This window comes from Ursus maritimus, unplaced genomic scaffold (assembly GCF_017311325.1).
Source record: "Ursus maritimus isolate PB19 unplaced genomic scaffold, ASM1731132v1 scaffold_20, whole genome shotgun sequence".
Classification (NCBI taxonomy): Eukaryota; Metazoa; Chordata; class Mammalia; order Carnivora; family Ursidae; genus Ursus; species Ursus maritimus.
The window spans coordinates 56,232,719-56,246,384 of NW_024424453.1; the positions used below are offsets into that span (position 1 = coordinate 56,232,719).

The 13,666-nt window shown below is 37.1% G+C and overlaps 1 protein-coding gene across 4 annotated transcripts in view; it reads right to left on the minus strand.

Moving 5' to 3' along the window:
* Positions 1-13,666, minus strand: part of ANO10 (anoctamin 10) — a 244,647-nt gene that overhangs the window by 166,520 nt on the left and 64,461 nt on the right. For all 4 annotated transcript variants that reach the window (XM_040637033.1, XM_040637031.1, XM_040637030.1 and 1 more), the window contains one exon: positions 7,992-8,183. In XM_040637033.1, the coding sequence (XP_040492967.1) occupies positions 7,992-8,183 (192 nt within the window). The remainder of the gene's footprint in view (positions 1-7,991; positions 8,184-13,666) is intronic.

Sequence of the window (13,666 nt, forward strand, 5' to 3'; positions counted from 1 at the left end):
TTCCCAACTGGAGGTGGCCAGGGACCTGAGAATTTGGAATACATCCTAGAGGAGTACGCTATTAAAGTTACTCTACTCATATCTACAGGGAATCTAAAATGGGGCCACCAGAAAAAAATGTCTCACATTCAAAAACAGGTATGATTTCAAACAGCATTTATTTTGTGACTGCCCTACTTTGACACATCACACACTACATCTGATTCAGCTATACCTGAGGCACCAGTAACAGAGAACCTTTTCTAGTGGCATTTACCTGTGGGACTTTAGAAAAATACAGATGCCCTGCTGAGCTACTTAACAGACTGATCCAAGGTCCCAGGAGAAGTCTCATGGAGCACACTACTGAGTACTGACTGTGGAAATGTTGTGACCACTACTTGGTCGCTCTTTCTTTCCTTTAATGTATACCACTGACCACTACTTAATAACTTAACCACTGGGAGTGGAAGACAGGCTTCCAGGTACAGAATGAAGAAGTCATGGGGATGAAAGGCACAGCAAAGGGAATACAGTCAATGGTATTGTAATAGCACTGTACGATGACAGATGGTAGCTAACTTGTGGTGAGCATAGCATAACATACAGACTTGTCCAACCACTATGTTGTACACCTGAAACAAATGTCACACTGTATGTCAACTGCATTTTAATTTTAAAAAAATCAGAAAAAGTCCCACTAATTCTAAGAAATACAATAACTTTTAGAAATTAAAATTTGAAAAAAATTTTTAAAGATTTTATTTATTTATTTGTCAGAGAGAGAGAGAGCACAAGCAGGGGGAGCAGCAGGCAGAGGGAGAAGCAGACTCCCCACTGAGCAAGGAGCCCGATGCTGGACTCGGTCCCAGGACCCCAGGATCATGACCTGAGCCCAAGGCAGACGCTTAACCAACTGAGCCACCCAGGCATCCCAGAAATTAAAATTTTAAAAGAAGCAAAACGAAACATGATTGGATACAAACTGAATAAATTTCTTTTCTCATAGAGAATTTCTGCTATCTTTTATTTTAGGAATTCTTTGTGCAATCTGATTATTTTTCCATAGTTTTCTTTTTTTTTTTTTTAATGTTTTTTTATTACATTATGTTAGTCACCATACAGTACATCCCTGGTTTCTGATGTAAAGTCCGATGATTCATTAGTTGCGTATAATACCCAGTGCACCATGCAATACGTGCCCTCCTTACTACCCATCACCAGTCTATCCCATTCCCCCCTCCCCCCTCTGAAGCCCTCAGTTTGTTTCTCAGTAGTTTTCTTTATAACAAGCCTACTCTGGACTTTGTTTACCTTCTCTTTAAATAACTTAAATTTTTTATTTATTCATTTTTTAATAGTTATATTCACATAGCTCAGAACTGAAACACTCTAAATAAAAAGTGAAGAGTCTCCTTGCCCTTGTGTATCCCTCTCCCCCACCAGCTCCTGTTCTCCCTACAAAATGATCACTATTATTTTGTTTTGTACCTTTCCAGATTCTTTATATATGAATATAAGCAAACTTGAATGTATATACCCTTTCTTACCCTTAGTGTCTTGCATTTGTCACTTAAAATGTCTTGAAGAATATTCTACGTCAGAACTCAAAGAATGCTTTCATTCTTTGTCACAACTGCTTAAGCATTTTATTGCACAGATGTACCAGAATTTATTTTACTGTTTCTTTATTGGTGGGCATTAGTTGCTATTACAAACAATGCCCCAATTAGTTATCATGTAAGTACATCATTTAACAAGTGTGGAATTAGGATACATTCCTAAACATGGAATACCCGAGTCAAAGGTACCATGCATTCATAATTTTGATAAATAATGCCAAGCTGCACTCCACGGGGTTGACCAGTTCACCATACTATCAGCAGTATATAAGAGTGCCTGGCTTCCTGCGCTTTTAATACATTTATCATAAAACATGATTTTCAAATACAGCTATATTAAGTTACAATTTGTGTAATAAACGGCATTCATTGAAGGTATACCTTCATTAAGTTTTGATAGATGTATTTACCTGTGAAGTCACTACCACGAACAAAATACAGAATATTTCCATTTCCCCCAAAAGATTCCTCATGACCTTTGTAATCCATCCTTCTCTTCATACCTGGCCCCAAACAAACATTGATATGCTTTTTGTTACTATAAATTAGTTTGTATGCTCTAGAATGTCATATAATTGAAATCATATACTGTATGATTTGCATATTTTTTTGGTGAAGTACTTCTTCAAATTATTGTCCATGTTTCTATTGGCTGAAATGTCTTATTGAGTTGTAAGAGTTCCTAATCTGAATACAAGTCCCCTAGAAGACATATGCATTATGAATATTTTCTCCCATTCTGTGTCCTGTCTTGTCTTTTTTCCACTTTAGAAGAGCAGACTTTTTCCCCCCATCCAGAGACCTAGTTATCTCAATGCTATTAATGGACAATTGTTTCCCCTACTGAATTGAGATTTCACCTATACCATATGATGCATTTCGGGACTTTTTATTCTGTTCCACTGGTGTGATTGTGTACTACTGCACCAGGACCACATTACTTCAATAACTGAAGTTAATAATAAGTTTGAATATGTGGTAAGTGTCCCTATTCTTCCTTAGAGTTTTCTTGCTATTCTATTTCATTTAATTTTCCCTGAGAACTTAACAATCAGTTAACCTAGTTAAAAGAAAAACTATGGCTGGGCTAGTGCTACATTTGTGAATTAATTTGTAGATTAATTAATTTGTAAACCTGTGAATTGAAGGAGAACTGATATATTACAAGTACTGAGTCTTCCTTTACCAGTTAGCTATTACTACATAACCAACCACCCCAAACTCTGTGGCTTCAAACAGCCATTTATTTAACTCATGATTCTGCGGGTGGACAATTTAGGATGAGCCCATCTTCTGGTCTTAGCTGACTTTGACTGGATTTGCTCATACACCTGAGGTCAGCTAGAGACCTCACTGGCCTTATTATGCTACTTAGAATTTCTAGTACTGTGTTCAATAAGGGTAGTGAGGGTAGATGTCCTTGCATTGTTCCTAATCTTAGAAAGAAATCATTCAGTCTTTCACAAGTATGATACTAGCTTTAGGTTTTTAGAAAACAAATGCTCTTTACCAAGTTGAAGAAATACCCCCATTTCTATTTTCCTGAGTTTTCAAAAATGAATGTTGATTCTGTCAAATGCTTTGTATCTATTGATTGAAATAACCATGTAGGCTATGAACACGGTAGATCATACTGATTAATTTTCTAATACTGAACCAGGTTGGCATCTCTGGACTAAATCCTATTTGTCATGGTCTATACTTATTTTTCTAGATGGCTGAATTATATTTGCTAATAGTCTATTAAGATGTTTTGTATATTTATTCACAAGGGATATTGGTTTGTTGTTTTCCTTTTCATACTCTGTCTGGCTTTCTATCACAGTGATACCAGCTTCATAAAATGAATTGGGAAATATTCCTTCCTCCTCTGTTTCTGGAAGAAATTATGTAAAATTGGTGTTAATTCTTCTTTAAATGTTAGAATTTGACAGTGAAATCATTTGGACTAGGCATTTATTTTTTGGAAATTTGTAATTACAAATTCAATTTCCTTACAGTTATGGAGCTACTCAAATTATCTATTTCATATTGGGCGAGTTGTGGTAGTTTGTGCTTTGGAGGAATGGGACCATTTTATCCAAGTTGTCAAAGTTATATGTGCAGGGACGCCTGGGTGGCTCAGTTGGTTAAGCATCTGCCTTCAGCTCAGGTCATGATCCTGGGGTCCTGGGTTGGAGTCCCGCATCTGGCTCCTTGCTCAGTGGGGAGCCTGCTTCTCCCTCTGCCTGCCACTCCCCCTGTTTGTGCTCTCTCTCTCCGACAAATAAATAAAATCTTTTAAAAAAAATGTATATGTGTAGAGTTGCTCATAATATCCCCTTTTATGCTTTTGATATCTGAAGGGTCTGTAGTGATACCTGCTGTTTCATTTTTATAATGGTCATCTCTTCTTTCTTGTTTTAGTCCTGCTAGAGGTTTATCAACTATATTGATCTTTCCAAAAAATCAACTCTTTCTTTCATTAATCTTCTCTATTATTTTTCTGTTTTTCATTTCATTGATTTATACTCTTCTCTTTATTATTTTCTTCTTTCTGCTTCTTTTGGGTTTCTTTTGTTCTTTGTTTTCAGTTTCCTGAGTAGGAGTTTAAATTATTGTTTGAAACATTTTTTTCTCTTTTCCAATGTATGCATTTGGTGCTACCAATTTCTCTGTCACCACTGCTTTAGCCGTGTCTCACCAACTTTGATATGCTGTCTTTTCGTTTTCAATGTCTTTTGAGTTCACTTGACACTTTCTCTTTGACCCATGATTATTTAAGAAATGTGGCATTTAGTCTTCAAGTGTTTAGAGATTTTCCTGTTGTCTTTCTGTTACTGATTTCTAGTTTGATTCCACTGTAGTTAAAGAACGTACCGTATACAATTTCAGTGTTTAAAATCTGTTTCCCCAGCATGAATGTTCTGTAAGCACGTGAATATGTACTCTACTATTGTTGAGCAGAGTGCTCCCTAACACGGATTACATTCTGCTATCTGAGGGTGGTGGTTGTGGCGAGTCCTTCTATATCCTTGCTGACTTTCTATCTCTTGTTCTGTCAACTGTTGAGACAAGAATGTTGAAATCTCCAACTATCACTGTGGATTTATCTATTTCTCCTTTTAGTTCTATAAATTTTGGGTTCACGTATTTTAAAACATTGTTGTTCAGGGCATACACATTAAGATTGCTATGTCTTCTTGGTAATTTTAGCCTTTTATCATCACAGAATGTTCCTCTCTGATAATTTTCTTTGCTCTGAAGTCTATTTTATCTGATATTAATATAACCACTCTTGCTTTCTTCTGATTAATATTTCCATACATGGGTTTTTGTGGGGTTTTTGTCCTTTTACCTTTACCTTGCTTATATCATTATGTTTGAATGCAATTTCTTACAGACAGCATATAGTTGGGTTATGTCTTTTAAACCACTCTTCCAATATCTGTCCTTAACTGGGATCTTTAGACCTTTTACAGTTAATATAATTATTGGTACGTCAGGACTTTAGTCTGCCATTTCTTTGTTTTCCGTTTGTTCCCTCTGTTTTTTCATTTCTGTGTCTTATTTTTCATGCCTTACTGGTTATTTGAACATCTTTTAGAACTACATTTTGATTTATCTGCTTTTGAGTGTATCTTTTACATAGCTTTTTAGTGGTTGCTCTAGGAATTACATTATATAATTATATTATTATCACTATATATGTATGATTATATATATGCTTTATATATGTAATATATATTACATACATTACATATTACATTGTGTGTGTGTTTATGTAGATCTTCCTTGACTTAGGAGGAGTTATGTCCCAAAAAACCTACTGTAAGTTAAAAATATCATAAGACAAAAATGCATTTAATATACCTAATTTACTGAATTATCATAGCTTAGCCTAGGTCACCTTAAACATGCTCAGAACACTTAGATTAGCCTATGGCTCAGGAAAATCATCTAATACAAAGCCTATTTTATAATAAAGTATTGAATATTTCATGTAATTTGTTGAACACTGTATTGAAAGTAAGAAAGTGGTTGTGTGGGTACAGACAGTTCTAAGTGTATCGGCCGTTTACCCTTGTGACTATGTGGCTAACGGGGAGCTGCAGCTTGCTGCCCAGTGTCATGAGAGAGGATCATACTGCACACCACTGGCTTGGAAAAGATCCAAACTCAAAGTCTGAGGTATGGTTTCTACTGAATACGTATCACTTTCACACATTGTAAAGTCAAAAAATTGTAATTTGAACCATTGTAAGTTGGGGACTGTCTACTGATATATATTCAGTCTACTAGTGTCATCATTTATTAGTTTGAGTGATGTACAGAAACCTCACCTCACTTTACCATTCTGTATAGTATCTTAATATTTTCTCTACATATATTTAGAATCATTAGATTGTGTTATAATTTTTATTTCAATTGCCAAATATAACTTTAAAGATTCAAGACAGGGAAAGTCTATTATGTTTACTCGTATTTTTGCTTACCATGGTTTTTCTTCCTAATGTTCCCAGATCCCTTCTTTTAGTGTTTCCTTAAATTTAGAAAACTTCTCTTAGCTATTCTTTTAGGATGGGTCTTCTGGCAACAAATTCTCTTAGTTTTCCCTCCTCTGAGAGTGTCTTGATTTTCCCTTCATTCCTGAAGGATATTTTCTCTGAATATAAGATTCTGTATTAACAGTACTTTTCTTTAAGCACTTGAAAGATACTATGCCACTTTCCTCCCACCTCCATGGTTTCTGATGAGAAACTGGCTGTCATTCTAATTGTCTTCCCCTATAGGTAGATAGCATGTCATTTCTCTCCTGGTGCTTTCAAGTTTTTCTTTGTCTTTAGTTTTCATATGTTTAATTACAATGTGTTTGGCATGGACTTTTGCGGGGTTATTCTATTTACGATTCACTCAGTTTCTTCAATCTGTAGTTTTAGTTCTCTTGCCAAATAAAAAAGTTTTGGCCATTATTACTTCCAGTATTTTTTAGCCCCTCCTTTTTCCTTTCCTTCTTGGACACGGACAACAGGAATGTTAGATCTTTTGTTATAGCCACACAGGTCTCTGAGGTTGTATTTACTTTGTCAGTCTGTTTTTTCTCTGCTATTCAGATTGAATCATTTCTAGTGCTCTATTTTCCAGTTTCTGATCTTTTTTTTTTTTTTAAAGATTTTATTTATTTATTCGACAGAGATAGAGACAGCCAGCGAGAGAGGGAACACAAGCAGGGGGAGTGGGAGAGGAAGAAGCAGGCTCACAGCGGAAGAGCCTGATGTGGGGCTCGATCCCATAACGCCGGGACCACACCCTGAGCCGAAGGCAGACGCTTAACCGCTGTGCCACCCAGGCGCCCCTCCAGTTTCTGATCTTGCCTCTACTCCTTCCATTCTGCTACTGCACTCATCCACTGAGTTTTTTATTTTAATTATATTTTCCACTTCTAAAATATCTATTTGCCTCTCATTTATATCTTCTATTTCTTTGCTAAGATATTCTACTTTTCCATCTGTTTTAGATGTATTCATTTTATCAAGGCTGCTTTAAAATCTTTGTCTGATATTTCTAACATCCGTCACCTTGATGGTAGCATCTACTGGCTGTGTCACTTTTTTGGTACCATCCTGGTTCCTGGTATGATGATTTCTTAGTAGAAGCCTGGACATTTTGGGTGTTCAAGGATTCTATATTTTATTTAAAACTTTTGTTTTAGTTGGTTCCTCTAACACCGCTCCAGCAGGGAAAGAAGGGACAACATCTTGTTAGGGTGCCCATTTGGACACCACTGACACCCAAGGTGGGGGATGGGATCCTTATCATTGCTGGACAGGGATCAGAGTTCTGGCTTCCCCCTAGCCTCCCTACTGATACCTCTTTTGCTTGGAGGGGTACAAATGCCTCATGTGCACTCCCATATGGCCTCTGCTGTGCTGGGTGGTGACGAAAGGTCTGACTTTCCATTAGGCTTTATCTGAGATCACCCCAGCAGAAACTGGAAAGGGAATCTCATTATTGCTGGGTAAGGGTGGAAGTCCAGGCTCCCCACATGATCTGCATTGACATTGCAGTGGGAGGGCCTCATTATCACCCAATGGGTGAAATAACAGCGGCTACTTTCCTATAAAACTATCAGAATTTTACATCTCAAAGGGGTCACAGAAATTATAATTTACCTCCTCCAGCCCATCCCTAATTTTAAAAACAAGGAAAAAACAAGGAAAGCAAGGCCCAGAAAAAGTTAATAACTGTCTGAAGTCACATAGCTAGCTTGTGGCCAAAAAAAAAAAAAAAAAAAAAAAAAGGATAACATCCAGTTTTTCCAAATCTCTCCTTGACACTTCTATTTTTAATCATAAGGCCCCATTTTGCTATTTTTTTTCCCAAAGGAATAATTTTCTCTCAAATAATTACCTGCCATACACCAATATTGGCTGAAGGTTCTGAGAATGGCCGTTTGAGGACTCTGCACATTTTTAAGGCATCTGAATTAACTTCAGTGAAGTTATTTAACACAGCGAAGGCAGCTGCTAGTGGGTAAACGCAGGAGAAAAGGCTCACATAACCAAACTGAAGGAATAATTCCAAGTAATCATCAAAGGTGCCCTGAAAATGTAAAGCACAAGGAAAAAACAGGCATTGTTTTAATATCATATAATAGGAACAACATTTTGCAATACTACCCAAGGCACTGGCCTCCAACCAAAAAAAAAAAAAAAAAAAAAAAAAAAAAAAAAAACTTAGAATTCCTCCCAAATTCTTCTTCTTGACAACAGAATTTACATAAATTCAAAAGCAATTTTATATTTAAGTCCCTGAAAGAATGGAAAAAATGATTTAGCCACTCATTTCATTGTGCCAAGTCACTGAATTATTACATAATAACAGCAAAGCTAAAGATGTTTGTTCTTGATCAACTGAAAAGAAATGATTCAACATCACTATTAGAAATCTTACATGACTGCCCCCCTCACACCGTGGGTACCCCAGAATCTCAGTCCCTGACCTTCCATTAAAAAACTGAAGGTGGTGATGATGTGGGAAACAAAGGCAAAAGAAAAATTATTAAATTTCCTCACTACTTACAGTCCATTGACAAGTCCTTGCAACAGGCATGGTGACCTTCCTCTAGGAACTCAGCTGCCTCAATGTTAATACTTTGCTAAGGGCAAAAGGCAAAGTGAGGCCCAACCCCCAGGATGCTGTAAGTCTACTTTAACATAAAAATTCCTTTGGAAACTTCCTTTATCTCAACACTCCCCCCACCCCGTTCACCAAGATACACGTTGGCAATCATCCTCCAAGCATATGACCCAAGCATATCCATCTAAAGGATCTCATGATTGAGGGTTTACTAAACAGTAATAAAAGACCTTTTCCTAACATTAGCTAGTCTCCTCAGGATCCTGGAAACGTGGCTTCCAAAATACCTGGGAGGCTTACACTGTCCCTAACCTCCAACTTGAAAGCATATAAGGGGTCACTCCTCATGACCTCAGTGCAGCTCTTTCTGTCCATGGGTCCTGTCCCCGTGCTTTAATAAAACCACCTTTTTACACCAAAGACATCTCAAGAATTCTTTCTTGGCTGCTGGCTTCGAACCCTAATGTCTTTCCTATATCAGTGATGCCACTGAAAATGGCAGAATAAGGACCTCCAGAAGTTTGCCCCTCCAGGAAAATGGAAAAAATGGCAAAATGTGTCAGAACCAACTTTTCGGATACTCTGGAAGTTAACCAAAGGCTTGTAGCAATTCTGGCCGCATACAGTCATGATAAACAACTCAATCTTCTGGCATTTTAACTTACTCTAGTCTCATTTCCTCCTCCCCAGCTCTGCAGCAACCTTGAAAAAAAAACCCCAAAACAGCATGCACTCCCAGGACCAGTGGGAGCAGAGTGGGGCTGGAGATCTTTGAAAGCCTCATTCCCAAAGGGAAATCATTATCTGACTGGGTTAGTGGTACCCTAGAAGACCCCACTCGAAAGGCTCATCTTTATTCAGTTTCACTGAGTGTCCTTCCGTGCTTAAAGGCTTCTCCCTGGGTATGTTAGTTGAATTTTTAAACATCAGTCTGCCTGAGGTAATGGGTAGCAGCTAGGGCAAACAAGAGACTAGCCAGGGCAAGCTGAGAAATGAGACATCCACGGGGGTTTGAAAAGCTCCAACATTTTCCTGGGAATCTAGGAGACCAGGCACATGCATAGGATCATGCGTAGTACTCTCAGGAAAGATCTGAGAAGGCTCTAACGGTCACCTCTGCACAGGCAGAACGTGAATGCTAAGGCAGAATTTTAAACTTCCCGGTTTAGTGTTGAAGGCATGCCCCACCACAAAAACAGAGACCTAACAGACATCTGATGAAGGACAGAAGCAGAAAAATGTTCACCTTTAGCCCAGTAGGCGGACCTATGGCCTGCATAATTTTGATAAGGATCAAATTAAGTGCTGGTTGCTACATTCTTAAAGGGTCTCATGACTGCCTGTACATCTCACCAATAGTTAATATCAAACTGCATGATAAGCACAAGAGAAATCTTAAGATAAGTAGTGTTACGAGCAGAAATTTGAAGAAATATTTATGATCTAATAAGCCCTGCATGTCCCCTTCCCCCTCGAGCATTACGCATATAACCACCAGATTCATACAGCAAAAGTTCAACTCTTTCTGCCCGCAGGTCCTGTCCCTGTGGACAGAAAGCACCTTTCTGAACCAAAAATGTCTCAAGAATTCTTTCTTCACTGGGGCGCCTGGGTGGCTCAGTCGTTAACCATCTGCCTTCAGCTCAGGTCATGATCCCAGGGTCCCGGGACAGAGCCCCGCATTGGGCTCCCTGCTCAGCAGGAGGCCTGCTTCTCCCTCTCCCTCTCCCACTCCCCCTGCTTGTGTTCCCTCTCTTGCTGTCTTTCTCTGTCAAATAAATAAATAAAATCTTAAAAAAAAAAAAAAAGAATTCTTTCTTGACTGTTCCCTTGCAGCCTCACATCAACATCTATGTAACACTGAATCCAACAACAGAATACTCATTCTTCTCAAGTGCACATGAAACTTTCTTCAGGATAGATGATCATAAAACGATTCTCAACAAATCTAAAAGGCTTAAAAATCATACAAAATATCTTCTCTGACCACAACAGAATGAAAGTGGAAATCAAATAACAGAAACAAATTTGGGAAATTCACACATTGTATGGATATTAAGCAACATACTCCTAAAAAACCAGTGAGTCAAAGAAGAAATCACAAGAAAAATTAGAAAATACTTTGAGATGAATGAAAATTAAGACACAATATATCAAAACTTATAGGATGCTGTGAAAACAGTGCTCAGAGGGAAGTTCATGGTATAAATGCCTTTGTTTAAAAAAAAGTCAGATCTCAAAACAACTAAAATTTTCACCTTAAGAATCTAGTAAAAGAATAGTAAACTAAATCTAAAGCAAGCAAAAGGAAATAAACACAACAAAGTTTTATAGATACATAATAATTTATATGATATATACATTTTAAGATTTTGTTTATTTGTCAGAGAGAGAGAGTGAGAAAGAAAGAGAGAGAACACAAGCAGAGGGAACAGCAGGCAGAGGGAGAAGCAGGCTCCTCACAGAGCAGGGAACCTGAAATATGGGACTCAATCCCAGGCCCCTGGAATCATGACCTGAGCTAAAGGCAGACGCTTCACTGACTGAGCCACCCAGGCATCCCTAAATATATATTTTTATATAATAATATCTAATCATCTCAATAGATACAGAAAAAAAAAACAAAATCTTTTACCCTTTCATGATAAAAACACTCAACAAATGAGAAATAGTAGAAAATTTCCTCAAACTGATAAATAGCATCTATGAATCACCACACCTAACATCATACTTACTGGTGAAAAATTGTAAGCTTCCCACCTAAGATCAGGAACAAGACAAGAACGTCTGCTCTTAGCTCTTCTATTCAACACTGTCCTTGGGGTTCTAACCAGAATAATAAAGCAAAGAAAGAAATAAGAGTCATCCAGAACAAGAAAAGAAGTAAAACTATTTCTGTTTGCAGAAGACATTATATATACATTAAAAAAAAAAAACCCTAAAGAACTCCCCCCAAAGATTATTAGGTGTAATAATAAGCAATCTAATAATAAACTTTAGTAAGGTTCAGGATATAAGATCAACATACAAAAATTAATGGTATTTCTATAAACCAGCAATGAACAATCTGAAAATGAAATTTTAAAAAAATTTCATTTTCAATAGTATCAAAAAGAATAAAACATTTAGTAATAGATTTAACAGAATGTAAGATTTATACAATGAAAACCACAACTCATTGCTAAAAGAAATTAAAGAAGACCTAAATAAATGGAAAGATATTCTATGTTTACGGATAAGAAAACTTAATATTAAGATGGAAATACTACCCAAATTGATGAATAGATTCAATGCAATCCCAATCAAACTTCCAACTGCATTTTTTAAAGAAATGGACAAGCTAATCCTAAAATCATAAGGAAATGCAAAGGACCCAGAATAGTAGAAACAATCTTGAAAAAGAACAAAGTCAGAGAAATCACACTTTCTGATTTGAAAACCTACTACTAAGCTACAGTAATCAAGACAGTGTAGTACTGGCATAAGGATAGACACATAGAGGAATAGCACTGAGAGTCCAGAAACAAATCCACGTATCTATAGTCTTATAATTTTCAACAATGTGCGAAGATCATTCAATGAAGAAAAAAATGATTTTTTAAAACAAATGGTGCTGGGACAGCTGGATATCCACATGCAAAAGAATGAATCTGGACTCCTTCTTCATACTACCTACAAAAATGAATTCAAAATGGATCAGACCTAAAGGTAAGAGCTAAGTCTATAAAATTCTTAGAAGAAAATATAGGAGTAAATTTTCCTGTCTTTAGATAAGGCAATGGTTTCTTAGAGATGACACCAAATGAACAAGCAACAAAAAAGAGAAATCTGACTCCATCAAAATTAAAAACTTCTATGCATCAAAGGACACTCAAGAAAATAAAAAGCTATCCCTCAGAATGGGAGGATATATTTGCAAATCATATAGCTGATAAGAAATTTATATTCAGGGCCATCTGGGTGGCTCAGTCAGTTAAGCAACCAACTCTTGATTTCAGCCCAGGTCATGATCTCGGGATGGTGAGACTGAGCCCTGCATCAGGCTCTGTCCTAGATATGGAGCCTGCTTAAGATTATTTCTCTCCCACTCTCTCTGCCCCTCCCCCCACCCCGCTCACACACACTCTCTAAAAAAAAAAAATTTCTATTCAGAATATATGAAGAACTCTTGCAATGAAATAATAAAAAGACAGATAATCCAATGAAAAATGGGCTAAGAATATGAATACATATTTCCTCAAAGAAGAGACACAATGGTCAAAAAGCACATGAAAAGACAACCGGTATCTTAGGCATTAGGAAAATGCAAATCAAACCCACAATGAAATACCATTTCACACGTATTAGGTGTGGCTATCATTAAAAAGGGGGAGGGGCACCTGGGTAGCTCAGTCGGTTGAGTGTCCGACTTTTGGTCTCGCTCAGGTTGTGATCTCATAGTCATGAGATTGAGCCCCATGTCCAGCTCTGTGCTCAGTGTGGAGTTGGCTTGAGTTTCTCTCTCTCTCCCTCTGGCCCTCCCCCCACTTCTGCGCATGCTCTCTCAAATAAATAAATCTTAAAAAAAGAAAGTTATTTTAAGAAGGGGGGAAAAGGCAAAACATAACAAGTGCTGATAGAAATGTAAAAAAAAAATGGGACTGGTAGGGATGTAAAATGGTACCACTGCCTTTGAAAACAGTCTGACAGGTCCTCAAAAAGTGAAACAGAGTGAACATATGACCTAGCCTATGGTAACATATGTTCATAAGAAACATATGTTCATACAAAAGATGCACACAAATGTTCATACCAGCATTATTCCTAACAGCCAAAGGCAACTCCAGCTTAATAAAAATACTTGTCACAATATATATCAATATTCTATATAGTATAGAATAGAATATTAATCTATATAGTATATATATCTATCTAGTATATCTATATAATATAGAACATATATATAT